At 43.1% G+C, this 27,594-nt stretch overlaps 1 protein-coding gene across 2 annotated transcripts in view; it reads right to left on the bottom strand.

Annotated features, from left to right (window-relative positions):
- ATAD5 (ATPase family AAA domain containing 5) overlaps window positions 1–27,594 on the bottom strand; it is a 422,063-nt gene that overhangs the window by 15,634 nt on the left and 378,835 nt on the right. For both annotated transcript variants that reach the window (XM_085617196.1, XM_085617195.1), the window contains exons 20-22: window positions 22,862–23,034; window positions 13,605–14,467; window positions 12,611–12,769 (exon numbers count right to left, since the gene is read on the bottom strand). In XM_085617196.1, the coding sequence (XP_085473322.1) occupies window positions 12,611–12,769; window positions 13,605–14,467; window positions 22,862–23,034 (1,195 nt within the window). The remainder of the gene's footprint in view (window positions 1–12,610; window positions 12,770–13,604; window positions 14,468–22,861; window positions 23,035–27,594) is intronic.

Here is a 27,594-nt window from a genome sequence, read left to right as displayed (position 1 = left end):
AATTCCTAATTACCATGGATAAAACTAAGACTTTAATATTTGGTAGTCAAAGAAAAGTATCAATGGTTTATCAATAGGGTAAGGGTAGAAGTTACCTTTTATAGATTCCTTGGGTTAAATTTTGGGTCAAACAAACTGGAAACCAGTTCTGATTTCAGTTAAAGCACAAGCACTTTCCTGTGTTCTGAGGTTACCCAAGTTAAGTATCGTTAATGGAGGTTATGACTTGATCCAGGTTTTACAAGCTTTTAAGGCAATAGTGCATACAAAATATCTTTACAGTAAAGAATGTTTTTTGTATGATATTATGACTGGAATAAGTTGGAAGAACAGTGTCTAAAAAGACTTTTCGGCATTCCTCAACTCGACCGAAATGAGTCATGGTGTGAAGATGTATAACTCTACAATACAGGATTGACTGACCCAGGTCTGCGAAAAATTATTTTGAAATATAGATTGGATATTTACCCAATATTGTATGTTAAGAAGTTACCCAATGCGACTCAAAGTTGGTGGACACTTCAATTGTGGTATGAATATGAAATGTACAAGCGCACACATTTTATTGGATTGTTGGTTTTACATTGGGGAAAGGCATAGATTTTTAAAAGTCTATTTGAATGAAATACAATATTAAAACACGCCAGATAGCCTGAAGGTTTTTATGAACTATGCGTTTATTAGAGGTAATAATTGCAGGTAGGAAGTTTTTTAAAACAATTGAAAAGAAAAAGAAGGGGAATTAATTCATTTGGGCATGTTATTTGTTTGTATTTTAATGAATTTATAGTAATTCTTGTATTTGAGCACTTTAAAATATTGAGATGAGTTTTTTTTAATGATGTTAGATATGTCTACGTTTTACACATAGACTATGGTGCCAATAAACTTACTTTCTGACTGACTACTTCCTATGATCAGAGATTTAATGTTCTGTTATTTACAGCTTCGCTTCACAGGCCCGGATCTCCTTTCGGTGCATGAAGGCACAGTCGGCCCAAACACCAAAGGCACACCTTATGAGGGTCCATTAACGACATCCGTTTTCTACAGTCATTGCATAGTTACCCTGTAGTTTTAGGTGGGGACACGGTTCCCTTGCTCACTGGGTTTAGATTGGAAGGTTGTCGAAAACCAACGAAAGAGGGGGCAGAGCTCCGGATGATCTGTGTCCTAGTTGGATGGCTGTAGTGTTGGGGTTCTGATTTTACACGATTGGGCAGCTACTTTAACACAGCTGATCGCGCTTCCTAAAAGGGTTCACGACCTTGGATGTCGTTTTGAGGCCTTAGCCAGGCTCTAGTTGCCGAATGGCAGAACTTGTGCTGTCATCCACGTACACTATGAACACAAACTTATCTGTACTCAGATGAATCATAGCTTTTAGGAAAGTCTGGCCAGCAAGGGGTCAATTCCTGTAATCTCAAACTATTTGGCTACTCTCTCCACCTGTTTAGCAGCAATGAGATTATGAACGTATGCCAATTTCTTAAATCTGAAGGTCTCAAAAATGGCAGTTCTCTTCCTCTATAAAAAAGTGATTTTAAAGCTCTTACTACTGTTCACAAAGGGATGTAGTCTAGAACTCATGACTTCATCTCCTCTAAATTAGCTCAAGTAGTCTCTCAGATCAGCTCATTTGCTCTCGTTCACATCCCAATGATCCGTAGAATTACGTCGGGAGATACTGCTTCCTTTGTTGCTTGGTTCATCTGTGGAATTGTTCACCCTTGTGAACGCATGTGCAAATGTACCTTTGAAATTTTAGGAAGCTGCTTAAAACAGCCACATATTACTTTACCATATATGATTACCCTTGTGCCTGTCTGAGTTGGTCGGATATGTGTCCTTCCAGCATTGAGAGGCTCACAAGAAAGCATGCTTTATAAACCGAAATCAACATCTCACTTGAAAATCTCCATGCTGTGCCAGCTCCACTACCCTTTTCGGCATGAACACCTAGAAGATAATCCTGAACACAGTTCAGCACACAGGATCTGTTAAAAACCCACACACCCCATGTAAAAACGACTCAAGCGCCTGCCCACCATTAACGGGAGTAAAGGTGCAAAAATACTGAAGCTAAGTATGTGTGTGGCTGCTGGACTGCAATCTGGGTTTGACCTCAGCCCAATATGGGAATTCCAAGTATTACTTTCTGGCGCAAGCGTGCCTACTTTTCCGCATAGGTGCGCAAGAGATATTGGGGAGTGGTACTCCTGCAAAGTGTGCAAAGCTGTCAGCTCCCATTCTGCCAAGTGGGTGATAAGCAGTGACCGGGGCATACGCCTGGTCAATGACATCCACCCCTGAATCCAAGATCTGGACCAGTAAATTCACTGTCACTGTCAATGGACACTGCAAATAGCAGGCCTCTAAATCCGATGAAAAAACACAACTTCAGCCATCGAAGGGGTGGGGATGTCGATGTAGTCATCGACATGGTCATTGATGGAATCTTTTGTAATGGAACTGTTGATGGGGTCATAGACGGGGTCTTCTTGCTTGGTCACGGAATTACCACCTTCAGAACTAGTGTGGTCAATGAGGCTGTCTAGGATGATAAAATAGTCTCTAGCGCTGCAGAAAATAACTTCTTCGTTAACAAAAGGATAGTTGACTACAGTTTTACCGAGAAAGTTGACAGGACTTCCACCGAACGAGTATTTTGCATGACTTTGCATGAAGGAGGCACTAAGACCATTTCAATGCCTTTTTTGGGATTTCATTATGGTGGGGTGTGGAGCAGCCACTGTCCTAGTAAATTCAAATTTGCTATCTCCTTGAACTCTGTTTTCACAACTTTTTCAGAAGTGCAATTTTAGAGGGGTAGTTCCTTTTCCTTTAAAGGAGATACGGAGGCGTTCTTAATGGGAATTTTCTACTGAAATGGCATTTAGAGGGTTTTTGCCAAGTAGGAAGCCAAAAAATGCAGTTAGTGTAGATCACCTGTGTAAATTGTTGTTTGTGTATAGGCAGAACAGGACTTGAAGAGCAATCTCTTCTCCTTCTGCTATCATGTCAGCTGAAGATGCCTCCTGTGGGCCAAAGGATACCAGGACAAAACCCCCTAGAAAACAACACACGTTTGACAGGAACTGAGACTTGCTGTAGTCCAGGGAAAGCCAAGTTGCTGGACAAAATCCACAAAGAAGAGTTCTTTAGGAAGCAAAGAGGAAATCTCTTCCAAGGACTCTGTCACTCCAAACATGTGTTAGAAATCAGAGCTCTACTGACCTCTATGGAGTAGAGTGCTCAGCACTTCCAGCGGATCGAATAGTCTCAAGATAAACCTTTATACAGGTTGCCACATAACACAGAAAAAGATACTGGAGTTTTGCTTAATAGGTGGTGACACACTGGTCTTATCTGCACTGGATTCCAGATACAGAACATGAATACTTACATTTGTAAACTATGTTGCCTGATCAAGTGACTGGCTATTGTGAAGCGTGTTGTAATTAAAGTACTTTCAAGAACATGAAGATAAATTATTAGTGGTACATAAAATGACAGTGAATTAAATTTACTATAACACTGATATGCCCGAGAACATTGATCAGCATTATGTCTAAAGTGGGTGCATGAAGGGATGTGGAAATTGGCAACTCTCCCCCATTGGGACACAGGCAAACCAACAGGTCTGTACAAAGTTGCCAGGTGTTTGGACTTCCACCTCATTGGCTAAAGTTTAGGTAGTTTAAAAAAATATGGATGTGCTGCTAAACAAACATTGTGTTTGTGCCTACGACTTTTAACACCCTTTATTGCCTTTATAAGTACTGGGGATACTAAGCCTGGTTACAGGGCATGATTAATGAATGTTGATCTATGAAAGATCCAATGATGGAGAATCTTGGTTGAGTGTGCTCTCTGTGAAACATTGCAGCTGCTACTGATGCTTTTGGAAAAAAAAGGCGACTAGTGAAAGAAACTGACATTTTCAAATTAATTTAGGTACATACATGACATTTTAACATGTAAAGCCCACCTGACAAGAATTATATATATATGTTGTTGAAAATGTACAGTCACACCTCATTGAATGCCCAGAGTAACACTGGAGCCAATTCAGACAATCACACAAGCATCAGAGCACACCCCCAAACCAGTAATTTCTATTAGACGAGTATGTAGTGTAATACAAAAGAGTCACAATTATGCGTACATTCCAGATAGGTACTTCAAGGGGGCCCCGGATAATTCTAGGTTATGAGGCACTCGGGAGGAGAGAGGCGTACAGCTCGGCCTGTTCATTACTCGCAGACAGGTCTAACAGCTCTCTTCCCCTCATCATGGCAGCTCTCCACTTACCAGACATTGTCAGTGCAGTGTATTTCCTGTACGGTTTAGAGATATTGATCACATAACTTAATACGGCAACCAAGGAAGATATGACAAAAATACCTTCACACATCATACGTAGTGCATTTAAAGTTTACAACCAATAATCCCCATTAGGTGAACAACCAAAGGTGAGGTGCATGCAACACACATCTCCGTCAATTCAAACTATCAGCAGTGACAACCAGTGTGCAACAGATATTCTGAATACATTTAGAATACAATTTCCCTGGTTTGCTAACAACAGTAGGCCCAATGTTCCTGGCTCATAGCCAAATTACAGACCAGATTACAATTCCAGAACCATTTTTTTCCCCTAGCATTGGTAATGATCCACTTTCAGGTCATTTAACAGTGTGGTAAATATTAATGATCAGCTTAATGGGGGAGGTATTTGAGATGACAATGGTTAGTAGTGTGCACTCAAGCAGTGAAGGAACAACCTAAATTAACAATAATCCTAAACCGTTGATGGTATAACATGATGAATAATTTGCTATTATAGATGTCTCAGAGAGTACTTAGCTGTCTACTACATAGCTATAAAACAGCTATTGCCTTGTCAGAGACCTCAATACATGATTGTATTACAATGGTATTTAGGGAGAGTATATTTGATCAATCCTACAAACCACAGCTAGCTTAAACCAGGACAAAATTGTACATATTCCTGAAGGAAACTCTTTCGAAGGTCTCCATGCCTTCTTCATTAGTATAGTGTTCAGAAGTATTGGATCATCCATTTCATTCTTGATATTTTAGTGTGGGGCCTGCCTGGGATTTTGGAACCAGTGATGTATAAACAGTGCTTGGAAGATTAAAGAGTACACCTCAAAGTTAGGAGCAAAAAACCCTCCCTGCTTATATGGTAGCTGCAGTATATTCCAATTTATTACAGGGTGCCTACCCGCTCAGGCAAGTTTAACCCTGAGGGTTCTTAACTGATCAAACAATTTCTCATTTAAGGTTTGGAATATCTGGAAAAGGAAGAGCAATCTGTGTAATAGTGCAATCTTCATGAAGGGCACTCTACCTGCCGATGACACAGGTATCGTATTCAATTTCTCAATTTGTAAATACAATTAATCCATGCATTGACCCATACTTTAAAATAAGGTCTATGTCCCCATGATTTTTTTATGCCCAGCTAATGAATGGGTGACCCTTGCAACTTTATTGGGAAGGCCTAAACCGGGATGGGCATACCCCTGGTGAAAAGAGGTGTGATAGACTTCAATCAGTTAATGGTCAGGTCCAATGACCTACCATAGTTCATAACTTCCCGAATTATATGATTCAATTCAAAATATGGGTTTCTGACTAGCAGGAAAATATCATCGGCATACGTTCACAACAGAACTAACCGGGACCCAAACGTAATCCCTCTACAGTGGTGGAACTCTGTAAGTATACTTCCTAAAGGCATAACTTCTAAAGAAAATAGGATTGGTGACAGGGAGCACTCTGCCTAGTACCTCTAGTTTTATGCGAAGTACAATGAATTGGTCATCTTTAGTATAGCTTGCAGAAGGGTATAGGACACTGTGATCCATTGCACCATGGCTTTACAGTTGACAGTAAAATATGAGCCAGGTCAAGGAATATCAAGGCTAGGAAAGGAGCACCTCCCTGATAGGACGTCAACCGCAAGTCTGAAGCTAGACTGGTGGCTGAGAAGAAGGTGGTTGAATTAAGTGCATTCTTCGATTTGTCACCTTCCTTGACCTTGCAAAGGAAGAGAAGGTTGGGAAGGGAGGTAGTTTGCCATTATTTGGTGATCTGCAGACCGATTTACCATGTGGGTGATGATGCAGGGTTTCAAGGGGCCAAGGTTAACCCCTGCTCGGAGGAATGTGTTAATTGGGTGTGTTGTATCCAATAATACGGAGGGAAGGAGTTGTGTCTAGCATGAGGCTGAACATAGGCCATTTTTTTCCCACACAAGATAGGGCTCTATAACTTGTTAGTGTCCAGTAGTGACTAGGTGGTTACGTAGATTGCAGTCAGTGGTGGTGGGATGGTAGAGAGTGATCTGGTGAGTGAACAGAATGACATTTTACAGCTCTACATGCCAAGAACAGATGCATACTGGGTAAGTAGCATTTTCCGTGCGAGGCACGTGAGCTGTAGATCACATGCTTTGCACAGACTATAAAGCAGTCTCCCCGAAGCGGTGGCTATCCTGTAACTGTTGGAGTTGTCTGAAGTAACGTTTTAAGTACCGCTTGGCCCACACTAACTTGTTGTTTTGCTAACACATCTACAAAATAGCGTTTGGTGAATGTGTGAGGTGTGGACCATGTTGCAGCTTTGCAGATATCAGCAATAGGGATATTCCCTAAGGAAGCCATAGTAACCCCTAACTGGCGAGAGGAATGTGCTCTAGGGGGTACAAAAGCTACAAAAGAGTTGTTTAGTTTTACAAAATAATTTTGTTCTTTCAGTGTAAAACAAAAGAGCTCTTCTGACATCTAAGGTATGTAAAGCTCGTTCTGCAACAGAGTCAGGTTGAGGGAAGAACACAGGTAATTCAACCGACTGATCCACTCTCCTCAATGAAGTGATTGCAATGAGGAAAGCGGTTTTCCAAGTAAGGAACTGTAGTTCACATTTGTGCATGGGTTCAAATGTCGGACCCATTAAACTTGTGAGGACTATGTTAAGATTCCGTACTGGGGCAGGTGGAAGTCTTGGTGGTATTACCCTTTTTAGCCCTTCCATGAATGCTTTGATGACGGGCACTTTAAATAGTGATAAGTGTTGCCTATTTTGAAGGTAAGCTGCTATGGCAGCAAGATCTGATGGATGTATAGGCAAATGCTGACTGCTGTAGTAGGTAGCACAGTATGTTCTGTATGGAAGCATCAAGAGGGTTAATATGATTGGTATTGCAATAAATAAAAAAAATGCTTCAATTTGGCTGCGTAGCAGGCCCTTGTAGTAGGCTTGCTAGCCTCTCTAATAATGTTCATACAATCTGGTGGAAGGTTGAGATAACCAAACTCTGACTTCCGGAGCGAGATCGCAAGGTTCAGCTGTTTGGATCTGGGTGTCTGTTTTCTCCATGGTTCTGTGTGAGGAGACTGGGAGTCAAATGCAATTTTTGGTGTGGTACCAGAGAGAGTTCCTACAGGATTGTTAACCAGGGTTGACGTGCCCATGTTGAAGCTACTTGTAATAGCGTGAGTAAAGTTTGCTTGAGTTTCTGAACCACTGATGGAATGAATGGGAGAGGCGGAAAAGCGTAGGCAAATATCGCTGACCAGTTCATCCATAGAGCATTGCCTTTGGGCAAAGGGTGTGGATACCTGGAGACGAAGCTTTGGCATTTTGTGTTTTTGGGTGTTGAGAACTGGTCTATGTGAGGGACTCCCCAAGCTTGTGTGTTGTTGAAGATGAGCTCCCCAGCCAGTAAGAGATGAGTCAGCTGTTAACACAGTCTGTGGAATCTGGTCTACAAACAGCCACCCTTTTGAAAGGTTTTGTGTGTTCCACCACTACAGAGAGCGATGAGTACGACCGCTTACCAACACTAGATCGGTTAATAGACCTTGACACTGGTTCCACTGACTGGCTAAACACTCCTGAAGTGGACGCATGTGTAGCCTGGCGTGGGAAACGATCATGATGCAAGATGCCATCCTTCCCAGCAGTTGCATAAACACTCTAGGCAGAAGTGACTGAGTGGGTTGAAATCTGAGAATGAGCACCTGAATGTTTTGAATTCTGACTGCATTGGGATAGGCTAGAGCCTTCGGAGTATTTAGACTGGCTCCTAGGTAATCTTGAACTTTGTTTGGCTGAAGATGCGATTTTAACACATTGACTGAGAACCCTAGCTGTTGAAGCAGCTGAATGGTTAGTGAAGTGTGCTTGCGACATTGCTGGTATGTGCTGGCGTTGATGAGCCAATCGTCCAGATAGTGGAAGACACGTATGCTTTGTCTTCTGAGATGTGCAGCTACTACCGCCAGACAGTTTGTGAAGACTCTGGGGGCAGTGGTGACTCCGAATGGGAGCACTTTGAATTTGTAGTGTTGACCTGCTACCACAAACCTGAGAAATTTGTGGCGAGCTGGATGGATTGGAATATGTATGTGTCTTTTAAATCTAGAGTAGAAAGAAAGTCGCCTTTTTGCAAAAGAGGCAGTATTTGTTGCAGTGTTACCATGTGGAAGTGGTCGGTAAAGGTTGAGATCTCTGAGATCCAGTATGGGTCTGAGAGAGCCGTCCTTTATTGGAATTAGAAAATAAAAGGACTACACGCCCGACCCTTGGTGTTGAGGTGGTACAGGCTCTATGGCTTGTTTTAGTAGCAAGGATTGTACTTCTTGTTTGAGAAGGTGTAGGTGATCCGGTGAAAGTCTGTGCGACTTTGGGGGAATGTTTGGAGGAGTGTTGATGAACTCCAGGCAGTAACCAGAATGGATTATTTGAAGAACCTATTTGTCTGTTGTTATTTACTGCCACTATGGTAGAAATTGTGACAGTCTTCCCCCTACAGGTGTTAAGTGGTCGGCGAAACTATGGGAAAGTCACTGTTTTGTATTGGATGGCGAGGTGCGTGTGTTGGAACCTCTACCTCTACCCTTGCGTTGTTTCCTCTGTAACTGCCTCGATAGAAACCCTTGGAACCGGAGGGCTGGTTATTGCCCTTATAGCTGGATGCGGTGTCTGAGGAAGTAGTTTTAGATCCTGCTCTATATAAGGAGCGAAGAAAGGAACCACGCCCTTGTGGGGACTGAAGTGCTCCCATGTATTTAGCCACTTCAGTATCCTTCATCATTTTATCCAATGAAGTGTCTACCACCGGCCCAAAAAGGTGTTCCTTGTCAAAGGGTGTGTTTAGTATGGAAGTTTTAACTTCCGGTTTAAACCCGGATATGCACAGCCAGGCGTATCTTCTTAAAAGAACACTAGTATTTACCGCTCTGGCAGATGTATCAGCAGCATCTAGGGGGCATCTAATTTGGTTGCTAGAAATCAATTGACCCACCCGAACCAGGTCTTGCGCTTTTGATTTGTGTTCTTGAGGGAGAAACTGGATGAGTTGCTCCATTTCATCCCAGTGTGTGCGGTCATAGCATGCTAGCAATGCTTGTGTTTTGAAAATACGCCAGAAGTTAGCAGCCTGGGAGGCTATCCTTTTCCCTGAAGCATCAAGAATTTTAGACTCTTTATCTGGTGGTGGTGCATCTCCAGTAGCCTGGGAATTTGCCCTTTTGCGTGCATTAGAAACTACTAGTGAATCTAATGGTAGCTGACCTTTTATGTAAACTGGATCCGATGGGGCAGGCTTGTATTTATTATCTACCCTCGGGGTAAGTATAGGTGCCCTAACAGGATCCTTAAAAATGTCGTCTACATGTCTGGTCATGCCTTTCAACATGGGCAACATGTGTGTAGACTGGAGTGTTTTGTAGTGTCTCAAAAAGAAAGTCCTCTTCAAGGGATTCTTTGTGTAGTAGGACTCCATGGTAAGTAGCAGCCCTACTTAACAACTCGACAAATCCTACACTGTCATGTGGTGGAGAGGGTTTGGTAGGATATATGTCTGGGTCGTTATCAGTGGGAGTCAGTATTCTAGTCATCCCACACGTCTCCAGGCTGTTCGTCATCATTATTATCCCCATCCCCCTGATTGTCAGGTGTGTGTGGAAGTGAGTGCTCAGTTGAAGTTGGAACAGGTATAGTACGGGATAGAGAAGGTGAAGGAAGAGGAAGAGAAGCAGGGGAAGGATTTGTCCCGACAGTTCTCTTCTTCAATGGTATGTGGTATTCCTCTTCTGTAGTAGCACCTTGCTTTAAAGTCTTTAGTGGTGAAATGTCCGGTCTCTATATAACCAAGATCTTTTGTTTCGGATCCGGTTTGTTGAGTGGATCACCGAAAACATGTTTTTTGGTGACTTAGGCGGCTCCGTGTGTTTCGGCTCCGAATGTTTCAGCAACGATAGTTTCTTGGCCGGAGTTTTCGGATCCAAAGTTTGTTTTGGTGCAGACAGAGGATGTTCGGTGCCAGACTTTCTTCAGCTCCTTAGTCTTTGGCTCAGTGCCCGATTTGGCATGGGTCTTTTCAAAGCCAGAAGGCTTTTTACTATGCTTAGATGCCGAGCCTGAAGGCAGGACTTCGGAAGCTTGTTCTTGGCGTCCACCGGGGCCCGAAGGCGCAGGTTGGTGCGGAGCCTTCTTCTTGGATGGAAGTGGAAGGTGGGGCGAGGTAGAGGCTGTACTCACGGTACGTTGTCCCTGCGGGATGTCTTCATCCTCATCCAAGCTATCTTCGGAAACAAAGAGGTCTTCCTGTTCCTCATCGGCTCAGATGGGCTTGTCGCGTTCCTCCTCTTTCGATTGAGGTCCGAAGAGGTCGGGAATGGAACCTGCTTGTTGTCTCTGCATGTTGTGTCGACTGGGCCAGACAACCGTGAAGTCTTTTTGGAGCGGAAAGCTCGGCACACATCACAGTGCTCTTCTCTGTGGTATGGTGACAAACACAAATTGCACACCTCATGTGAGTCGGTGCGGGGGTATTTCGCGTGGCACAGAGGACAGAACTTGAAAGGAGTTCGTTCCATCGACTGCGGGTCGAACCAGGGGCTAAGACTGACTGCCTACCACGAGCTCTCCGATCTAAATTTTGTTAGGAATAACGATCCGCGAAGATAGGGGAACACGAACGGAAACAATACAGTTGAGTGGAATGTGATACGCGTCGAGAAAGATCGAAGGATCGTTGTCGAACCGGAGGGCAGAGATGTACATCCGAACCCGATGGCGGAAAAAAACAATCTGAAGATGGAGCCGATGACCATGCGCACTATCACCTAAGGGAGGAGTCCCCTCCCTCGTGACTAGGGATAACTTCTTCCAGAAAAACAAGTGCAAACATCCGGACCCAACACTAGATGGCGATCTTATGCAAAGCATGTGATCTACAGCTCACATGCCTCGAACATAATTCTTCTACACTCTTAACAGCTCCTGGTCTATTCTATGGTCGGGGAAGAACAAAGAGGACATATAGGAGAGCGTGGTGAGGACCGACCGGGCCGGGCCTAACCATGGTCTGGACTGGGAGAAGACGTGTCCCAACACAACTCCCTGGGATGAGGGGCACAGTGAGACAACCAATGAGACTGGGAATCTGGACAGAGTCTGCATGGGGGAGCAGGACGGAGGAAAAGAGTGGAAGAGAGACCCGGACCCGACCACATTGCAATAGAATCACCCTGCAATCTAGTATAGTGGACTATTCGGTCAATTTGGACACTCACAAAAGTGAGAAGGTGGTATGCTATAATGTCCCGTTCTTGTGGAAAATGAATACAAAGTTTTAAGGAAGGCAGAAAGTATCAATTTGAATGACAAGTTTTCTAAATTGTTTCGTATACGAATAAATAACGATGTAAAATAGAGAGTTGGCAAACAATCTGACAGACAACAGCACCCCTTAACCACCTCTGCATAGACAATATACTCATACCTACTAATAACTGCAGATCACAGCAGTTACAAAGTTAAGAGGTCTTGTTGCCCATTTATTTTTTAAGTGAATACATTTTGCTGTGACATTTTGGCTTTGGTGGGCGAAGAAAGGTTGAGGTTAAGCAGTGTTTTTCAAAGTATGGGACTTTTACATTTGGATGAATTAGACATTAACTGAATCAGAACAGGCAGAGATTCATTACATGGATATGAATAAAAGGTGTTAACTACCAGGATAGGTGCAAGTGAGACTTCAGGAGATGACTGGCTACTGCTGAGGCTCTTGACTTTCTCTACAGGAGATTGACTGTGCACCTTCCTCATTGAAAAAACATTCCTTTTTATGGATTAGTGGAACAGCGATTACATTTCTAAAAGAGCTTGATGTATGTGGCTCTGACAGAACCAAGCATTTCCAGCTGAGTTGTTAGGAGGACCAGCAAAATTAAGGAATGTGGCTGCTGCCTACAGTCTGGGGGTACCTAAGGCACAATGGATACCTTCCTTGACATCATAGAGTTAGGCGGCAGAAGGGTTTCTGGCTATAGGAAAACAACCCACCATGCCAGAGACTCCGCTTCGTTCTTTGGCTATTTACTAGTGCATCTACTGGTTGAACTGCAGAGAGGACAAAGATGACTTAGAAAGCAGCTTGTAGCCAGCAATTGAAAGTGATTAGCTGCTTAGAATTGTAGCGGTAGCAAGAACCTGCTACATCTGGTACATATTAAACATTAGTTGGAGCCATAAGTAGCCCTGAGGAACAATACAGTTAAGTGCTTACCTTCGTTTCAACTTTCCCTGCTCTTTGAGTTTCTCTGACTTACAGATGTTACGAAGGATTGGTAAATATTCCACAATGCTGGCTTGCCTGTTTCCCACATTCATAAGTGAACGTTTCGAAAATACGTTTTTGATCAGCGATAATCTTTTCTGTGCAAGGCTGTAAAAATAAATAAAAAAATTAAAAATCACAAAATTAGTTCTTCAAGTTGTTTCACAGGCAACTGTGTGCTCAGGAAAATAACTTGCTGAGGCTACATCATCAGCATTTGATACTATTGGTCAGGATCTTTGAGCAGCACTATGCATGTGGATGGGGACTGAAGACTATGTTATTTTTATATGGTGCTATTACCAGTCCAGGGGATCACTGTGCTCGCATTAGGAGTTCAATTAATACATTAAGCAATATAGAATACTTTCAGAAGTTAGTTCAATAGTAGATAAACAAATGAATATAGGAAGGTTAAGGTGGTGCATCCCACAAAATATAAACCCATGAAGGGTTACTAAACACTCCAGTCTGAATTTTGCTCAGTCCAACTGCAATTGAAAGGAATTTTTAGATATGCTAATGCAGGCCTCTGATAATTTATGATGGTTCGTGGAATGAGTTTTGCTAGGTTTCATTTTTTTTGCAATAATTTTTATGTACTTTTATGTGGCCCTCATACGAGCTCCAAATCTTTAATAAAAGAATTGAAATACAAAATTGACTGCTTTTAGCAAAACAGCTGTTAAGTGTTCTTTACTCACTGTTGCTTGGGAACAAATAACCCACGACTCACAGGTGCAATACAACATAGACATATGGGGTATACCCCAGCAAAGCATTTCAGGAGGAGGGTTTACCTCAATAAACTGGCTGAGGTATGTTCAGTATTTTTTCTCAGGTACCTTCCCACCAACATTATACCAAAGGTTAACTACTCAACATACAGTTTACTGTGGTATGCAGTTTATATACTTTTTGAATACATGCCTTTCAAACTTACCTTACATCAACCGCTGACTGGCTGAAGAACACTTCCTCTCTGTGTTTACGTACACTAACAGTTAGTTCTTCTGTTGGATCTTTTCCTAATTTCTTACACAAATCCAAAGAGGAGTCCATAGCTTTGGAAATACGGGAGCAACAGTTCTGAAAACTGAGCACTTCCACTGTGGCCTTGAGTTCGTCACAGCTCTGAGAATGCCACCAATCTCTATTTTCTACTCTATACCCATCGCAAAGACCATTTTTCATGCAGCCACCAGTCCAGTTATAGTCCATGTCTTTTATCTCATTTTGCTCACCAACTTCACTGTAAACACAGCAATCTAAGAAAGACACGTCATCCAAAAAATTGGTCAGCGAGTCTAGACACTGAGAAACGAGAGCAGAACACTGTTGCTCAGCTGGCGTGTGAATTCTTTTTTTAGCATTCTTTGGAGATTCTTGCCTCAGGTCTTTACCTGTAGATTGTAAATCAACTTTGGTTTCTTCAGTTTTTGAGGTAGGTACGGGGTTGGGCAATGTCAGAAAGTCCTCCCCAGAGTTTGAATCACACTCGAAGTCCTTTGTGAGACCTAGCTTTCTTTTGCGCTTCATCTGCATAGACATTTTTATTGGGCTACCCTCTGGAGAACAACCACTGTCCGGGTTTATATTTTCCTGATTTGTTAAAAGTTTGCCAACAGGAGCAAATGTAATCTTTTCACATTCAGTTTCAGGCACTTTGTTTGGCTGTGGAAGAATCTGAAATGGCAGCGGTAGAAGTAATTCTATATTATTATATATGAAATTAACATTCTTAATTTGGAACTTCTGCAGCAGCTGAACCAACTTTGTCCACTCTTCAGTCTTTGTGATGTTGCACTGTGAGAATAAGGGAATGACAGATTATAAAACTTTGCAGATAATGGTACCACCGTTGTCAATGTCACATAACATGGGTATTAGTAAAGCGGACGTTAACCGGGGGCATCTTGGCACTGAATAACAGATGTTTATTGTTACCTGGCTCAATGGTACTCATTTAATCTACTACAGGAGGATGAAAGGCTGAGTGAACCCACCGGGATTTGAACCTGTGACCATGAGGTCAAACACAGGTCCCTACAGTGGACTCATTAGTCCACTAAACCACCAGATCTGGCTAAGTCGCCACACAACTTGCTCCTAGACACACCTACACAAGCCATTAACTTTATTTCCTACGTTGACATCCAGGGTATTGCAAAATCTATTACATTAATGCCCAGCTGGCTACATAGAACTTGTACAGAAACAGTTTAGTTACATATAAGGACACCCAATCTGCTCATTTCCCTGTTGTCCTTCATCCAACACTATATGGATTCTTCTTTACCCAAGAATTTCACACCAATTACCACCCCCCGCCCCCAACGGTTTTAGAGAAGTCACTTTGTATAATTGCACCACTTCTGCCAAGACATCTCATGCAGTCAGTTACTACTTTTACAGTTTCAAAATATTAGCAAATGCTTCAAGACTTTACACCCATAATCAAAGGCTTTCATTCTGGCAACCATCATACCCTACATATGCTCGATTTATTAACACTTTTATTCTGCTTACAAGAGTTTAAATTGTAAAGAGAATGTATATACTTCTGATTCTTAATCTCATTTGTCCAACTCAGATTGAGGTCTAAAAATCAGACCAGGGTAAAATGGTTAATTGGGTAATCTAAAAAAACGTAAGATCTGTAACCGTTTAAGTAGGATATTTATCAAATACAGAGGTAAAAGTAATTCTCACTAGCAACCTATTCCGAACCTTGTGTGCAGGAGGTCATAGGTCCAAGGGCTACGTCTGTTAACATAGCAGGTCAGTATTCAGATCCCATGGAAGATTCAACTCTTACAGGAGAGAACATTTAATGCCATCAAGGCAAATGATGGAAGCCTTAAATAACGCAGATTCTGAATAATTCTGTTCTCTCCTCCCACACCTTTTATACAAATTCAGGCCTCCAAGGCGGACCCCCTCCCCCCCACACCCTGCTCTTGTGCATCACACACTAGACATGTTGACAAAAGGAAACACCTGGCTGCAGAAACAGAACAACCATGCCTAACAGCCTCGATTGCCAAATATATTTTACTGCAGAGGTACTCAGAAGTTATGAGACCCGTGAGGTCTAGTGGGAGGGCAATAAAGCATCTGCAGAGGGGATACATCAATCAGAATAAAGTTGTATGTCTAGTTACTGTAGGTTCTAAATACGTCTAGAAGTCCTACAGCAGATTTTTGAACCATTCCCCAGCAATATTTAACATTTTAGATGGAAAGACCACAAATAACACAAGAAGGACGTCAGAACTAAGACTGTCACATCTGAATCCAGACAATGTTCGGAAAATGTGTGCAACGATGAACACATATCCGCTTTGCAATCAACTTGCAAAGGCGGCACTCCTAAAAAAAACAAAAAAAAAACCCAGTACACCCTGTTCTGTCATTGTTAAAACATGTGATGATGACCTTGGGCCTTCTAGCAGACTTTGAAAAAAAGTGAAAATATAAGAAATACTATAAGTTTTGTTTTCACCTGGCCCTTGAGCCACATCAGCAACACAATGTCATACTTGCATGTGGAAGCACACACTGCTACTCCATCCCAATATAACCTTGAGGAACCATTTAACTAGGCTCAACATAACCTCACCCCAGGCTCATCTCTAGCAAATGGAACAAAGTCGAGTAGCCAGATAATGAAAGTCCTAATACATTGTAAGCCCTCTCCAGACCATTGCTGAAACATCCTCAGCAGCATCTAACATTTTGGATGGAAAGAGCTTGGACTACAAGAAGGATTATATTACTTAACCTGTAAGCATCTGTTCGTGGCATATTTACATGCTCTGCATACTCCTGCCATCTAGTGTTGGATAAGAGTTGTGCAACTTGTTTTACTTTGAAGAAGCCTTATGGAGTCACAAGGTAGAGCGAGTCCTCCTCTTGGTGTTGTTGCACATGGGCATCGACTCCTTTGTTAGATTGTTTTCCCGCAGGCAGGCGAGAATGGAGTGTGAAGAAAGTGTCAGAGAAAAGATATCCATGCTAATAGAAATGTGTAAAACGTTACTGTAACAGCCACAAGCATCCGGGAAGGAGGGAGGGCTCATGTAAATCTACAGCGCTACATGCCACAAACAGATTCTTACATGGTAAGTAACATAATTTTTTCGATGGCATATGTGGCTGTAGATACACATGCTCTGCATAGACTGTAAAAGGGTGCCTCCTTAGAAGCGGTGGCTAGCATGTGGGAGTTGTAGCGGTTTGTAAAAGTGTACATAGCACTGCCTGACCTACATTGGTTTGTTGGCGTGCTAACATGTCTACACAGTAATGTTCAGTAAATGTATGTGGTGTAGACCATGTAGCTGCTTTACAAATTTCAGCTGTAGGGGTATTTCCCAAGAAGAGCATAGCTGCTCCCTTTTTTATGAGTAGAGTGTGCTCTGGGAGTTACAGGTAAAGGTCTTTTGGATTCAATGTAGCAAGTTTGAATGCATTTTGCTATTTATTTGGCTATGCTGGATTTGGAAATAGGGTTGCCTTTAGGAGGTGGAGAAAAAGCTACAAAGAGTTTATTTGCTGTTCTGAATGTTTTAGTTCTATCTATATAGAACATGAGTGCTCTCTTTAAATCTGAGGTATGGAGAGCTCTTTTTGCTACTGAATCGGGGTAGGTCAAAAAGACAGGTAGCTCAATGGATTGATTGAGATGAAACTGAGAAACTACCGGGGGCCGTCCGAACTACGCCCACTCATTATTTTGCCCGCACCGCGACGGAATTTGCGCCGCGGTAAAAGGGTGAATGACTGGAATTGTGAAGAGAGATGTATGAAGCCTATTTTGGAGGTGGGCAGCTACTGCAGCAAGATGCAATCTAATAGCAGTGCATGCTAAAAACAAAACGTTTCCATTTTGCAGCGTAACAGGCTCTAGTTGTGGGTCTAGGTGCCTGTTTCAGAATATCTATACATTCTGATGGTAAGTTTAAATAACCAAACTCTGGGATCTGAGGAGCCAAATCGCTAGGTTGAGCATCTTGGGGTCCCGGTTTCTTATTTGTGCTTGATCCAGGGTGAGAAGGCCTGGCCTGTTGTGGAGATTTTCTTGTGGGACCAATGAGAGATCTAGTAGTGCTGTGAACCAGAACTGACATGCCCAGGTGGGAGCTACAAGGATCATGTTGAGTGATGTTTGTCTGAGCCTCTGAACCAGAAATGGAATGAGAGGGAGAGGTGGAAAAGTGTGGGCAAATATCCCTGACCAATTCATCCATAGTGTGTTGCCCTTGGAATAGTGGGTGTGGGAACCTGGATGTGAAGCTAGGGCATTTTGTGTTTTTGGCTGTGGCAAACAGGTCTATGTGAGGAACCCCACACTTTTGAAAGTAGGAAAGGAGGACTTGTGGGTGGAGTTCCCATTTGGGAGTTTGTTGGTGCGTCCTGCTAAGCAGGTCTGCAAGATCGTTGTCTGTCCCCGGCAGATATTCTGCCAGGAAATTAATGTGATTGTGAAGAGCCCAGTTCCATATGGTCTGAGAGAGGTGTGACAACTGAGAAGACCGTGTCCCCCACCCCTGTTTTTGTAGATAGTACATGGCTGTCATACTGTCTATTCTGACTATAATAACCTTGTGAGATTAGATGGGGAAGGAACACTTTCAGTGCAAAGAAAAATGCCTGACGTTCCAAGTAATTGATACTTAGAGATTGATGTTTGGCATCCCACAGAACTTGTATTGTGAGGTTGTGTAGGTGGGCACCCCAACCGGTCTCTGAAGAGTCTGTTAGAGTGATTTGTGTACAGGGTCCAAGAATGGCCAGCCTTTAAACAGATTGTTGATTCCACCATTGCAGAGAACGGGGAGTTTGGCGGTCTATCAACGCTTGAGGCGATCCTGTGACTGAGATCACTGATGAGAGAAACATTGCTGCAGTGGGCGCATGTGTAGCCTTGAATTGGGAACTATGGCAATGCAAAAGCCATCATACCCAGTAGACACATAACAGTCCAAACTGTGAACGTTTAGTCAGGCTGGAATTGAGGTATAAGTGTCTAAAGGTTATGTATCCGACCGGAATTGAGGTAAACTAATCCGACCTGTGTGTTGAGAATTGCTCCTAAGTATGGTTGAAGTTGAAGGTGAGACTTGGGGGCATTGATAGTGAACCTCAATTTGTCGTGCACATCTACTGTCAGCTGTATGTTTTGCTGACATTGCTGATGGGGGTTGGCTTTGATTAGTCAATTGCCAAGTATGGGAATGCATGTACGTTTTGTCGTCATAGATGTGCTGCTATTACTGCTAGGCACTTTGTGAAGACCTTTGGTGCGGTAGTGACCCTGAATGGGAGCACTATGAATTGGCAGCATTTTCCTGTTATGACAAACCTGAGTTATTTGCGGTGAGCAGGATGAATGGATATATGGAAGTAAGGGTCCTTTTTGTCCAGGGTGGCCATAAAGTTGCTCATCTGTAGAAGTGGAATGACATCCTGTAGAGTGACCATATGAGAGTGTTTTAATAGGATGTAGTTGTTGAGAGGTCTGAGGTCTATGATTGGTCTTAGTGACCCATCATTCTTTGGAATTAGAAAGTACGGGGAATATACCCCTGTGTCTTGCTGTTGAAGGGGGACTGTTCTATAGCCCCTTTGTGAAGAAGGGCTTGGTCCTCTCGTTTTAGCAGTGTTGGGTAATCCTGTGGTTGGGAGGTGGGATGTTGGGTGGTGTGGTAATGAGCTTCAGACAGTAGCCATGTTGGATAATGGCTATTGCCCATTGGTCTGTTGTGATTGATTCCCAGACCGAGTTAATAAAACTGTAGTCTTCCCCCCACAGGTGTTGTGGTATTGGGAGGATGGAGAAGTCGCTGCTTAGGAGTGGAGGTTGCACCAAGTGTTGAAGCACCCCTGCCTCTTCCTCTGTTATTACCCCTAAAGGAGTCTCTGTAAAACCCTTTAGTGGTGGTGGATTAGGCCTGTCTCTGCTGAGAAGTGGAGGCATCTGTGGCAATGGATTTGTATCTGCTCTTGAAGCCAAAGCGGCGGAAGGAGCCACGAGGTGTAGGATTGTGTACAGCTCCCAAAGCTTTTGCCATATCAGTATCTTTTTTCATTTTATCTAATGTGGAGTCTACTTGAGGGCCAAATAGATGTTCTTTGTAAAAACTGCCTGTTGAACTTTGTGTTTAAAACCTGAGCATCTGAGCCAGGCATGTCTCCTGAGACGTATGCTGGTATTAATGCCCCTAGCGGCTGTGTCTGCTGCATCTAAGGCACATCTAATGGAGTTATTATTGATGGCCTGATCCTCTGAAACTATTTGATGACCCCATCGTTTTGTGTTTTCCTTATGGGAAATTCTGCAGTTCTTCCATTTCATCCCAGTGGGCCCTATTGTAATGCACAAGTAGGGCTTGGGATTTAGCAATGCGCCAATGATTGGCTGCTTGTGATGCGACTAGTTTTCCAGCAGCATCAATACGTTTCCTCTCTTTTTCAGGAGGTGGCCTATACCCAATTGCCTGACTATTGGCTTTTTAAAGAGCTGTGGTAGAAACAATGGAGTCTGTTGGCACTTGATTACGTATGTAAAGGGGGTCTGAGGGAGCCACTTTATACTTTTTATCTACCCGTGGGGATACCACGCAGGCACATACTGGCTCTTTAAAAATTTCAGCAGCGTGCTGCAACAAGCCAGGGAGCATGGGCAGAAACAGTGTGTTTATAAGAGTGCATGACAGTGTATCAAAGAGGTAGTCCTGGTCTAATGACTCTGAATCAAATTGAGCTCCATGATAAGTAGCTGCCCTAGTTATTACTTGCTGAGGAGAAGCATCTTCGGGAGGGGCAAGCTGGGTAAAGATCTGGGACATTGGGAGTTTTGGGGTCTGTAGCATAAGCGTTCCAAGGATCAGGGTCCCCCAATAGTTCTCCTATACCCCCCTGTGGGGGAACCTGGAGGTGTATTGTCCAGAGGGTCCTGATGTGGAGAAGAGGGGATGGTGGAGGATGTGATACTGAAAGAGATGGAGGAGGAGATTGTGATAGTGGTGGAGGATGTTGTGTAGGGCTAGTGGCCTTGTACTTTGTCCTCTTTTTGAGAGTTACAGAGACATCCAATTCCTCCTCAAAAGTTAACTGCCTCATTGGTGTATGAAAGGCACTAATTCACCCTGTGCCTACTTGAATGTGGATTTTTCTCTAATGTCCATTTTTTCAAGTATAGGTTTGACCAGGGACGTGAAAACTGAGGATTGCTTCAAGGGTTTCGGCTCTGTCGATTTCGGAATCGAGGCTTTTGAAGATTTTTTGCTTGGCACAGAGGATCAAAGAAGGTCGAACCTGAGGACTTATCCTTAGTTGAAATTTTTTGTGTCAAGCCCAAAGGCGTGGCTTCCAAATTATCTTTTTGGATCCGACCATGGCCAGGTGGCAGTGCTGGCCCAGGAACCTCTAAAAGCAGAAATGGCAAGTGTTTGGAAGCAGGCGCTGCCCGAGTGGCAGGGAAGTATTCCAGTTTCTCAGCCATGTCAGAGGCAGATAGGTCTATAGAGAACTCCCCTTCTTCCCCTTTCACAGCATGCTCTTCGTGGGCGTGCTCCTCACCGAAGATGTCTGGATTATCGCCTTTGCTGTGGCGAGACATCTCTAGTCGACGTGCTCTTCAATCACAATGTGTCTTTTTGGATCTAAAAGACTTGCAGGCGTCACAGGCGGCCTTGCAGTGATCGGGTGGGAGGCAAAGGTGACACCTGGTGCTCATCTGTGTGTGGATATTTGGCGTGACACTGTGGGCAAAATTGAAAAGGTAATTCTTCCATCAGGAAGACATCTTCTGTACCGACGGTGCATGTGGAAGGGTAGTTCTGAGGCAGGTGACACCCCGAAGGGCGATCGTTCGAAGTCCGAACAGATGAAGGATTTTGAGCGGCGCAGGAATGGAAAAAGCGTGTTTGAGCTACACTATACCGTTGAAGACAGGATAAGATCAAAGACTCGCTCCAAACAGATTTGCACAGAGGAGAGGCACAGACTTTCAAAGCCAAATGCGGAGAAAAAACAATCTAACAAAGGAGTCGATGCAGATGCACAACACCACCGAAAGGAGGAGTAACTACCTCGTGACTCGAAAGACTTCTTCGAAGAAAAACAAGTTGCCCAACTCCAACCCAACACTAGATGGCAGGAATATGCAGAGCATGTGTATCTACAGCCACACATACCATCAAACTAAATGTTATCAGAAGAGATGTTGAACAGCACCCGGAAAAGAGTGGACACAGTATCGATCTTAAGTGGCAAATCTAGTTAAGGTAGGATGTAATTATACTCTCTATCCAAACTATATTTCAAAAGTTTTTTTTAAAAATGTAACATTTTAGACAGTGAGAGCTTGGATAATACAAGAGAAACATAACTATACAACAAAGCTTCAGAACAGAACAAGGATTCTGCTGTTTCATCTGAATCTAAAGAATGTTAGGCAAATATAAGCAATGATGACCACATGTCCACTTTGCAAAGAACTTTCCAGGCACTATTTAATAAAACAAAATGCAGCAGTGACTGTTCTGAGACTACAAGAGCAAGTAGGGAAGGTTTAGATAATGAAAGGAAGTTAAAAGATTAAAAGTTAAAAGCAAATCTAGCACACTACAGCTAATGGAATGCTTTATCTAGGACAAATAGCTTAATAACTGCTGAGTAATAAAAAAGAAAAGCTCATTAGGAGATTACAATAGTGCAGGTAATGGACATATGTTTTTCAAGAGAACCAATAGGAGATGCTAAGGGATCAGCCAATAGGGAGCCTCGTTTTACTGGTTTTGAACATAACACAGACTGACTTGAGCTTCATATGAGCTGGATGAGTGGATTCTGGGGAGAGTGGAGCTTGCTACTAATAATGGAAATTAAGTTAATTTAATAGGATTAAGCTTGATATACATCAGACACACTTATTTGAAGCCCAGGCAATGTGTCAGGTGTTGTATGTCAGTAGGCAACACAACCTTAACATATGATGAAAGTGGGTTGCTCCAGAGGTTAGCAAGTAGAAAATAACCTGCCAATTTGCCCCGAATAGCATTATATGAACTGTTGTGACCATACCATGATCTGATGAATTTAAGGTATGCCACGTTTGCATGCATTATCTTGGTTATTACCACTGTTACCTTTGTTAAAAAAAAAAGTCAAGAAATAGTTTTTCGAAATTACCTTTATAAATGACATTACATCTTCTGAAGGTGAGAGGATGTTTTTAAGACCCAAAAGATTCTCAGCACATCCAGTATCACATTTTGGAACATGTAAATTTGACTCCGGAGTCATCTTGTGGTAAACAGAATCCTTTGCACAGGCAGCTGGAATGGTTTCAACTTCGGATATTTCTAAATGGAATGAGGTTTTGTTAACTATTACGCAATGTATTTAACCAACAGTAACAATTTCACATATACAAGCGCACACCAATATGAAACAGCAGCTCCACATTAAAGTTCCATAATGGAAAATCAGACTACATAAACTAAATGTTTTAAAACGCGTTAGTATCTTGCAGTAAATGATGCAGAGTGCAAGGAATGAATCAATAACGGAACCTGGCTTGCGCCCACGTGTACTTGATTGTCCGCGAATGGTTCAAACATCAAACACAGGAAACATGAAATGATGCAGCAGAAACACTTAGTATTTCTATGAACCATTTTGCATCTTTCCTTAGGCCAAACCATTCACTTGTCTATATAAATCTACTAAGATAGACTGCTTTGTTTATGGCAAGGTTTCTTTGACACCCCCCCCCTCCCATCATTCAAAGTTAGCATTCTTATAGTGCCTATGACCATCTTTTTAGGCCATTCCAAGAACTTTAAACTTTGTACAGGCTAGACAGCAGTAGAAAAAGTTACTTATCTGGAATACTTTATGACACGTTTGTTCATTTACTTATGTGTGAGAACACATACAACTAAGATAAATGCTTTCAAATCATAGACACTAGTTAGAGAAAAAACTTCACTTCATGTTAGTCTTAATAAATGCTTATGAAAAACGATTAACTCACAAAAACGCATTAATCAAACCATTTTTCTTTCCCACTTTTTAAACGATGGGCAGGGAACTGTTTCTCATAGGCTTCAGAGAGAAACAAGCATTGGCTAAACCAAATAAGTCTCGCCTTAAAACCCTCACCGGTGATTTGCTGCGCTATATAAATCCTGATTGACTGATATGTCTGTCTTTAAGCAATGTTGTACAGCAGAGCAGCTAATGTGCAGCAAGGCCAAATGTTAGAAACAAAAGCACTATGCTGTGGATAGGGCTGGCAGTGTCATACCATTTGTTTTCTGGCAGGATTGAGCAAAGCAACAGCGCTGGAGTAGAGTATAAGGGGTGGGACAAAGCAACAAAAGGGGTGGAGGACGGGGCAAAGCAACGATGGGACAAGCAACACAACAATGACAGGGCAAGAAACAACAGCAAAGATGGACTTCAAACACATGTACTGCTGCAACTAAAAGAACAAAAGTACTTCCAAAGCCTAACGAGCACTGCAAGGATACAGATTGGGCAAGGAAGCAGTGCTTGGACCGTGCTCCAGGGACGGGACAAACAGAGGAGTAAGTGAAGCCAGCACCCACTGATAAAGTAAAAGCAAGTAAATGAGCAACTATGAAGCCATCCAATGGCAAGCAATGAGTGAGCTATAAGCCCCCTGTAAATAACTAAAATGTCTTGCAATAGACAGCGAGACATTAAAATGATACAGCCACTTTGAGACAGAGTGGGAGCTCCACAGTCCCAGAGTTCTACACAGTAGTAGTTGTTCCTTCAGTTTGACATTCTGATGAAGGATATAAAATTTCTGATGTTTACACTGCATTAGCTTTATTAGGGAGGATTTTTTTAAATGAATGCACCCATGGTAGACAACTCTGGCTACAAGTAGCTTTTTTTTTTTGCATCATAGGATAATCACAATATTCATAACCACTAAACAAAATATCACTGAAAGGTGGTGTCAGAGCTGCAACGCATCGAATATGGCTGTTATGTACTAGAGAATCAAGTTTAAAGTTCTTAATACAACGCACAAAGAACACAGGAATAAAAGCACAGAGTACATAGAAAATATTGCCAATATTATATCTCAATCAAGAATCTCTAAATGGCTACACAGCACCAAATGACTTGACAAATCTTCAAAGGACTAAAGGATGGAGGAAAATCTGTACAAGTTCAAGTGCCAAAGCTTTGGAATACCATGAACCCATGTTTAAAAATAAAGTTATTCAGGCTGACATTTTGCAAGTTATATATCTAGTAGCAATGATGGTCTATTTGGGCCCCAGGAATGAGCCTGGAGCCCTTATGTTTGCCAGATTGGTGGGGTTGCCTTTACAACCAGGGCTGAGGACAAGGACACAGTGGCCTGCTTCTGAAGAATGATGTAGTGGCACTGGGCTGTAGGCATTGTACTGGTCCAGGTCAGAGAGAGAGTACTGCTTGAGGAGGGAAATGCACAGCTTGCAAGTGGAGTGACCGAGTGATGCCCACTGAAGGAAGCTGCATCTGACCGCTACCTTGAAGCCTTTGGATTGTGAAATCCAGTGGGGATTGCCCCCGGCTGTCGAGCTCGATAATTACACATCTCCTGGACCACTATATAATCATGGGAAAATCAGACCGCAAGCTAGCCAAACCACCCTTTGATTCTAGGCAATCAGATCGCACTACAGATGCGGGTTAGGGAGCAGCTGGGGATGAAGACAGGGAGCTCCTGATCCACTGGAAGTCCACACAAGGGTGATTCTACAAGACACGAGGAGCAGTCTCCGCACAATAGGTGGCAAGATTGACATTTTCATCCTGAATGGACTGCATTTTTGAACAATCTTATGAACACGTATCTAGGATTGACCTGGGGAGCATTCCAGAAGGATTAGTTACTTACCTGTAATCCTAGTTCTCTTCCAGGGGTATCCTCATCAAAGTCATAAGCATTAGAATATTCCCGCCCATGTGCGGGATCCCGGAAACAGTATATTATATGTGCCCCACATATATATATCCATACATATATACCTATATGTATACACAAGCAATTGCAGCCCCTAAAGCTGAACCATGCTGTAAGTAATTTCCACTACACATAAGAAAATAGCATTATAAACATGAGAAACAACATTATAACTTGTTTGGAAACTGTTTTAATGCTTAGAAAACAGCAGAAATTCTTAGAAAACACTGAAAGCATAGGAAGCTCCCAGGCTGCATTGCAAATACCCACTCTAAAAAGACTGAAAAGCTAACTCATAGCTGCATAGCAAAAAACTGACACCGTGCCTTTAAGGCACACCTGACCCCCACCTTCCCATCATGCCTCAGGGGTGGCAGTTAGGTCAGTTGTTCTTTGCGGAGACTGAAAAGTCATGGCACAAAGAAAAAATAATAACCTCTGAAAACTAACACACCTTTGCCCGGGGAGGCGGGAGGGTTGCTTATGACTTTGATGAGGATACCCCTGGAAGAGAACTAGGATTACAGGTAAGTAACTAATCCTTCTCTTCCAGGGGATCCTCATCAATAGTCATAAGCATTGGAATAGAATAGCGAGCCTCACCTCATCCCCCTGCGGGCAAAGGAAAGAAAAACAGAGAAGGAACAGTATGCTCAGATAGCTCAGCTACCCAAACAGGTTCCTCAACGAGGCTTGGCCTACTTGGGCATCCGCCCTGGAATCGGATTCGAGGCAGTAGTGCCTGGTAAAGGTGTGGACCGATTTCCAAGTGGCCGCCTTGCAGATCTCTGCCATTGGAACGTCATGCAAGAAAGCTACTGTGGCCGCTTTCCCCCTAGTAGAATGAGCCTTAGGGGCCAAAGGTAAGGGCCTTTTCGCCAGCTGGTAGGCTAGGGTAATGCAGGAAACAATCCATCTGGAAATGGATCGTTTAGCCGCTGGGAAGCCTGTTCTCATGGCGCCATAGTTGACAAACAGCTGATCCGTCTTCCTAATGCTTCTGGTACTGGCCAGATAGAATTTAAGTACCCTCTTGAGGTCTAAGGAGTGGAGCGACCGCTCAGCCGGGGTCGCTGGATTCGGGAAGAAGGATGGCAGAGAAATGGACTGATTAATATGAAAATCAGACACTACCTTAGGGAGAAAGGATGGATGTGCCCTTAAGACCACTTTGTGCTGGTGAAAAACTGTGTACGGTTCTTTAGTACACAGAGCCTGGATTTCGCTTACTCTGCGTGCCGATGTAATGGCTACCAGAAAAGCGACCTTCCATGACAGATGCTGTAAAGAAGATTTGTGGATCGGCTCAAAAGGTGGGCCCATCAACTTGGATAACACTAAGTTCAACTCCCACGGAGGCGAAGGGTTTCGAACAGGGGGGTAAACTTTTTTCAACCCCTGCAAGAAGTCCTTGACCACCTGCATCTGGAAAAAAGAAGGTTGACTTGGAGACCTCCTGTAAGCTGTAATGGCAGACAAATGGACCCTGATGGATGCATACTTCAAGCCTGATCTAGCTAAGTGAAGGAGGTACGGAAGGATGACGTCCTCCTGCCCCTTTGTAGGATCATGGTGATTCTCCCTACACCAAATGAAGAACCTCTTCCACTTAAACGCATAAGACGCTCTTGTGGAGGGTCGCTTCGCTTCCTTGAGAATATGCATGCAGTCAGGCGGTAGACCTAAATGTCCGTATTGCAGGACCTCAGGAGCCATGCTGTTAAGTTCAGTGAGGGAAGGTTGGGATGCAGAATCCTCCCGCCCATCTTGGACAGCAAGTCCGGCCTGCAAGGCAGCCGCCTGTGAGGTCAAACTGAGAGATGAAGAAGGTCCGGGTACCACCACTGGCGCGGCCAGTCCGGAGCTATGAGGATCATCTTCATGTCGGATCTGAGCAGCTTGGATACCACCTTCGGAATCAGAGGCAGGG

This window comes from Triturus cristatus, chromosome 7 (genome assembly GCF_964204655.1).
Source record: "Triturus cristatus chromosome 7, aTriCri1.1, whole genome shotgun sequence".
NCBI classification, from domain to species: domain Eukaryota; kingdom Metazoa; phylum Chordata; class Amphibia; order Caudata; family Salamandridae; genus Triturus; species Triturus cristatus.
This window is presented reverse-complemented; position numbering and strand designations above follow the sequence as displayed.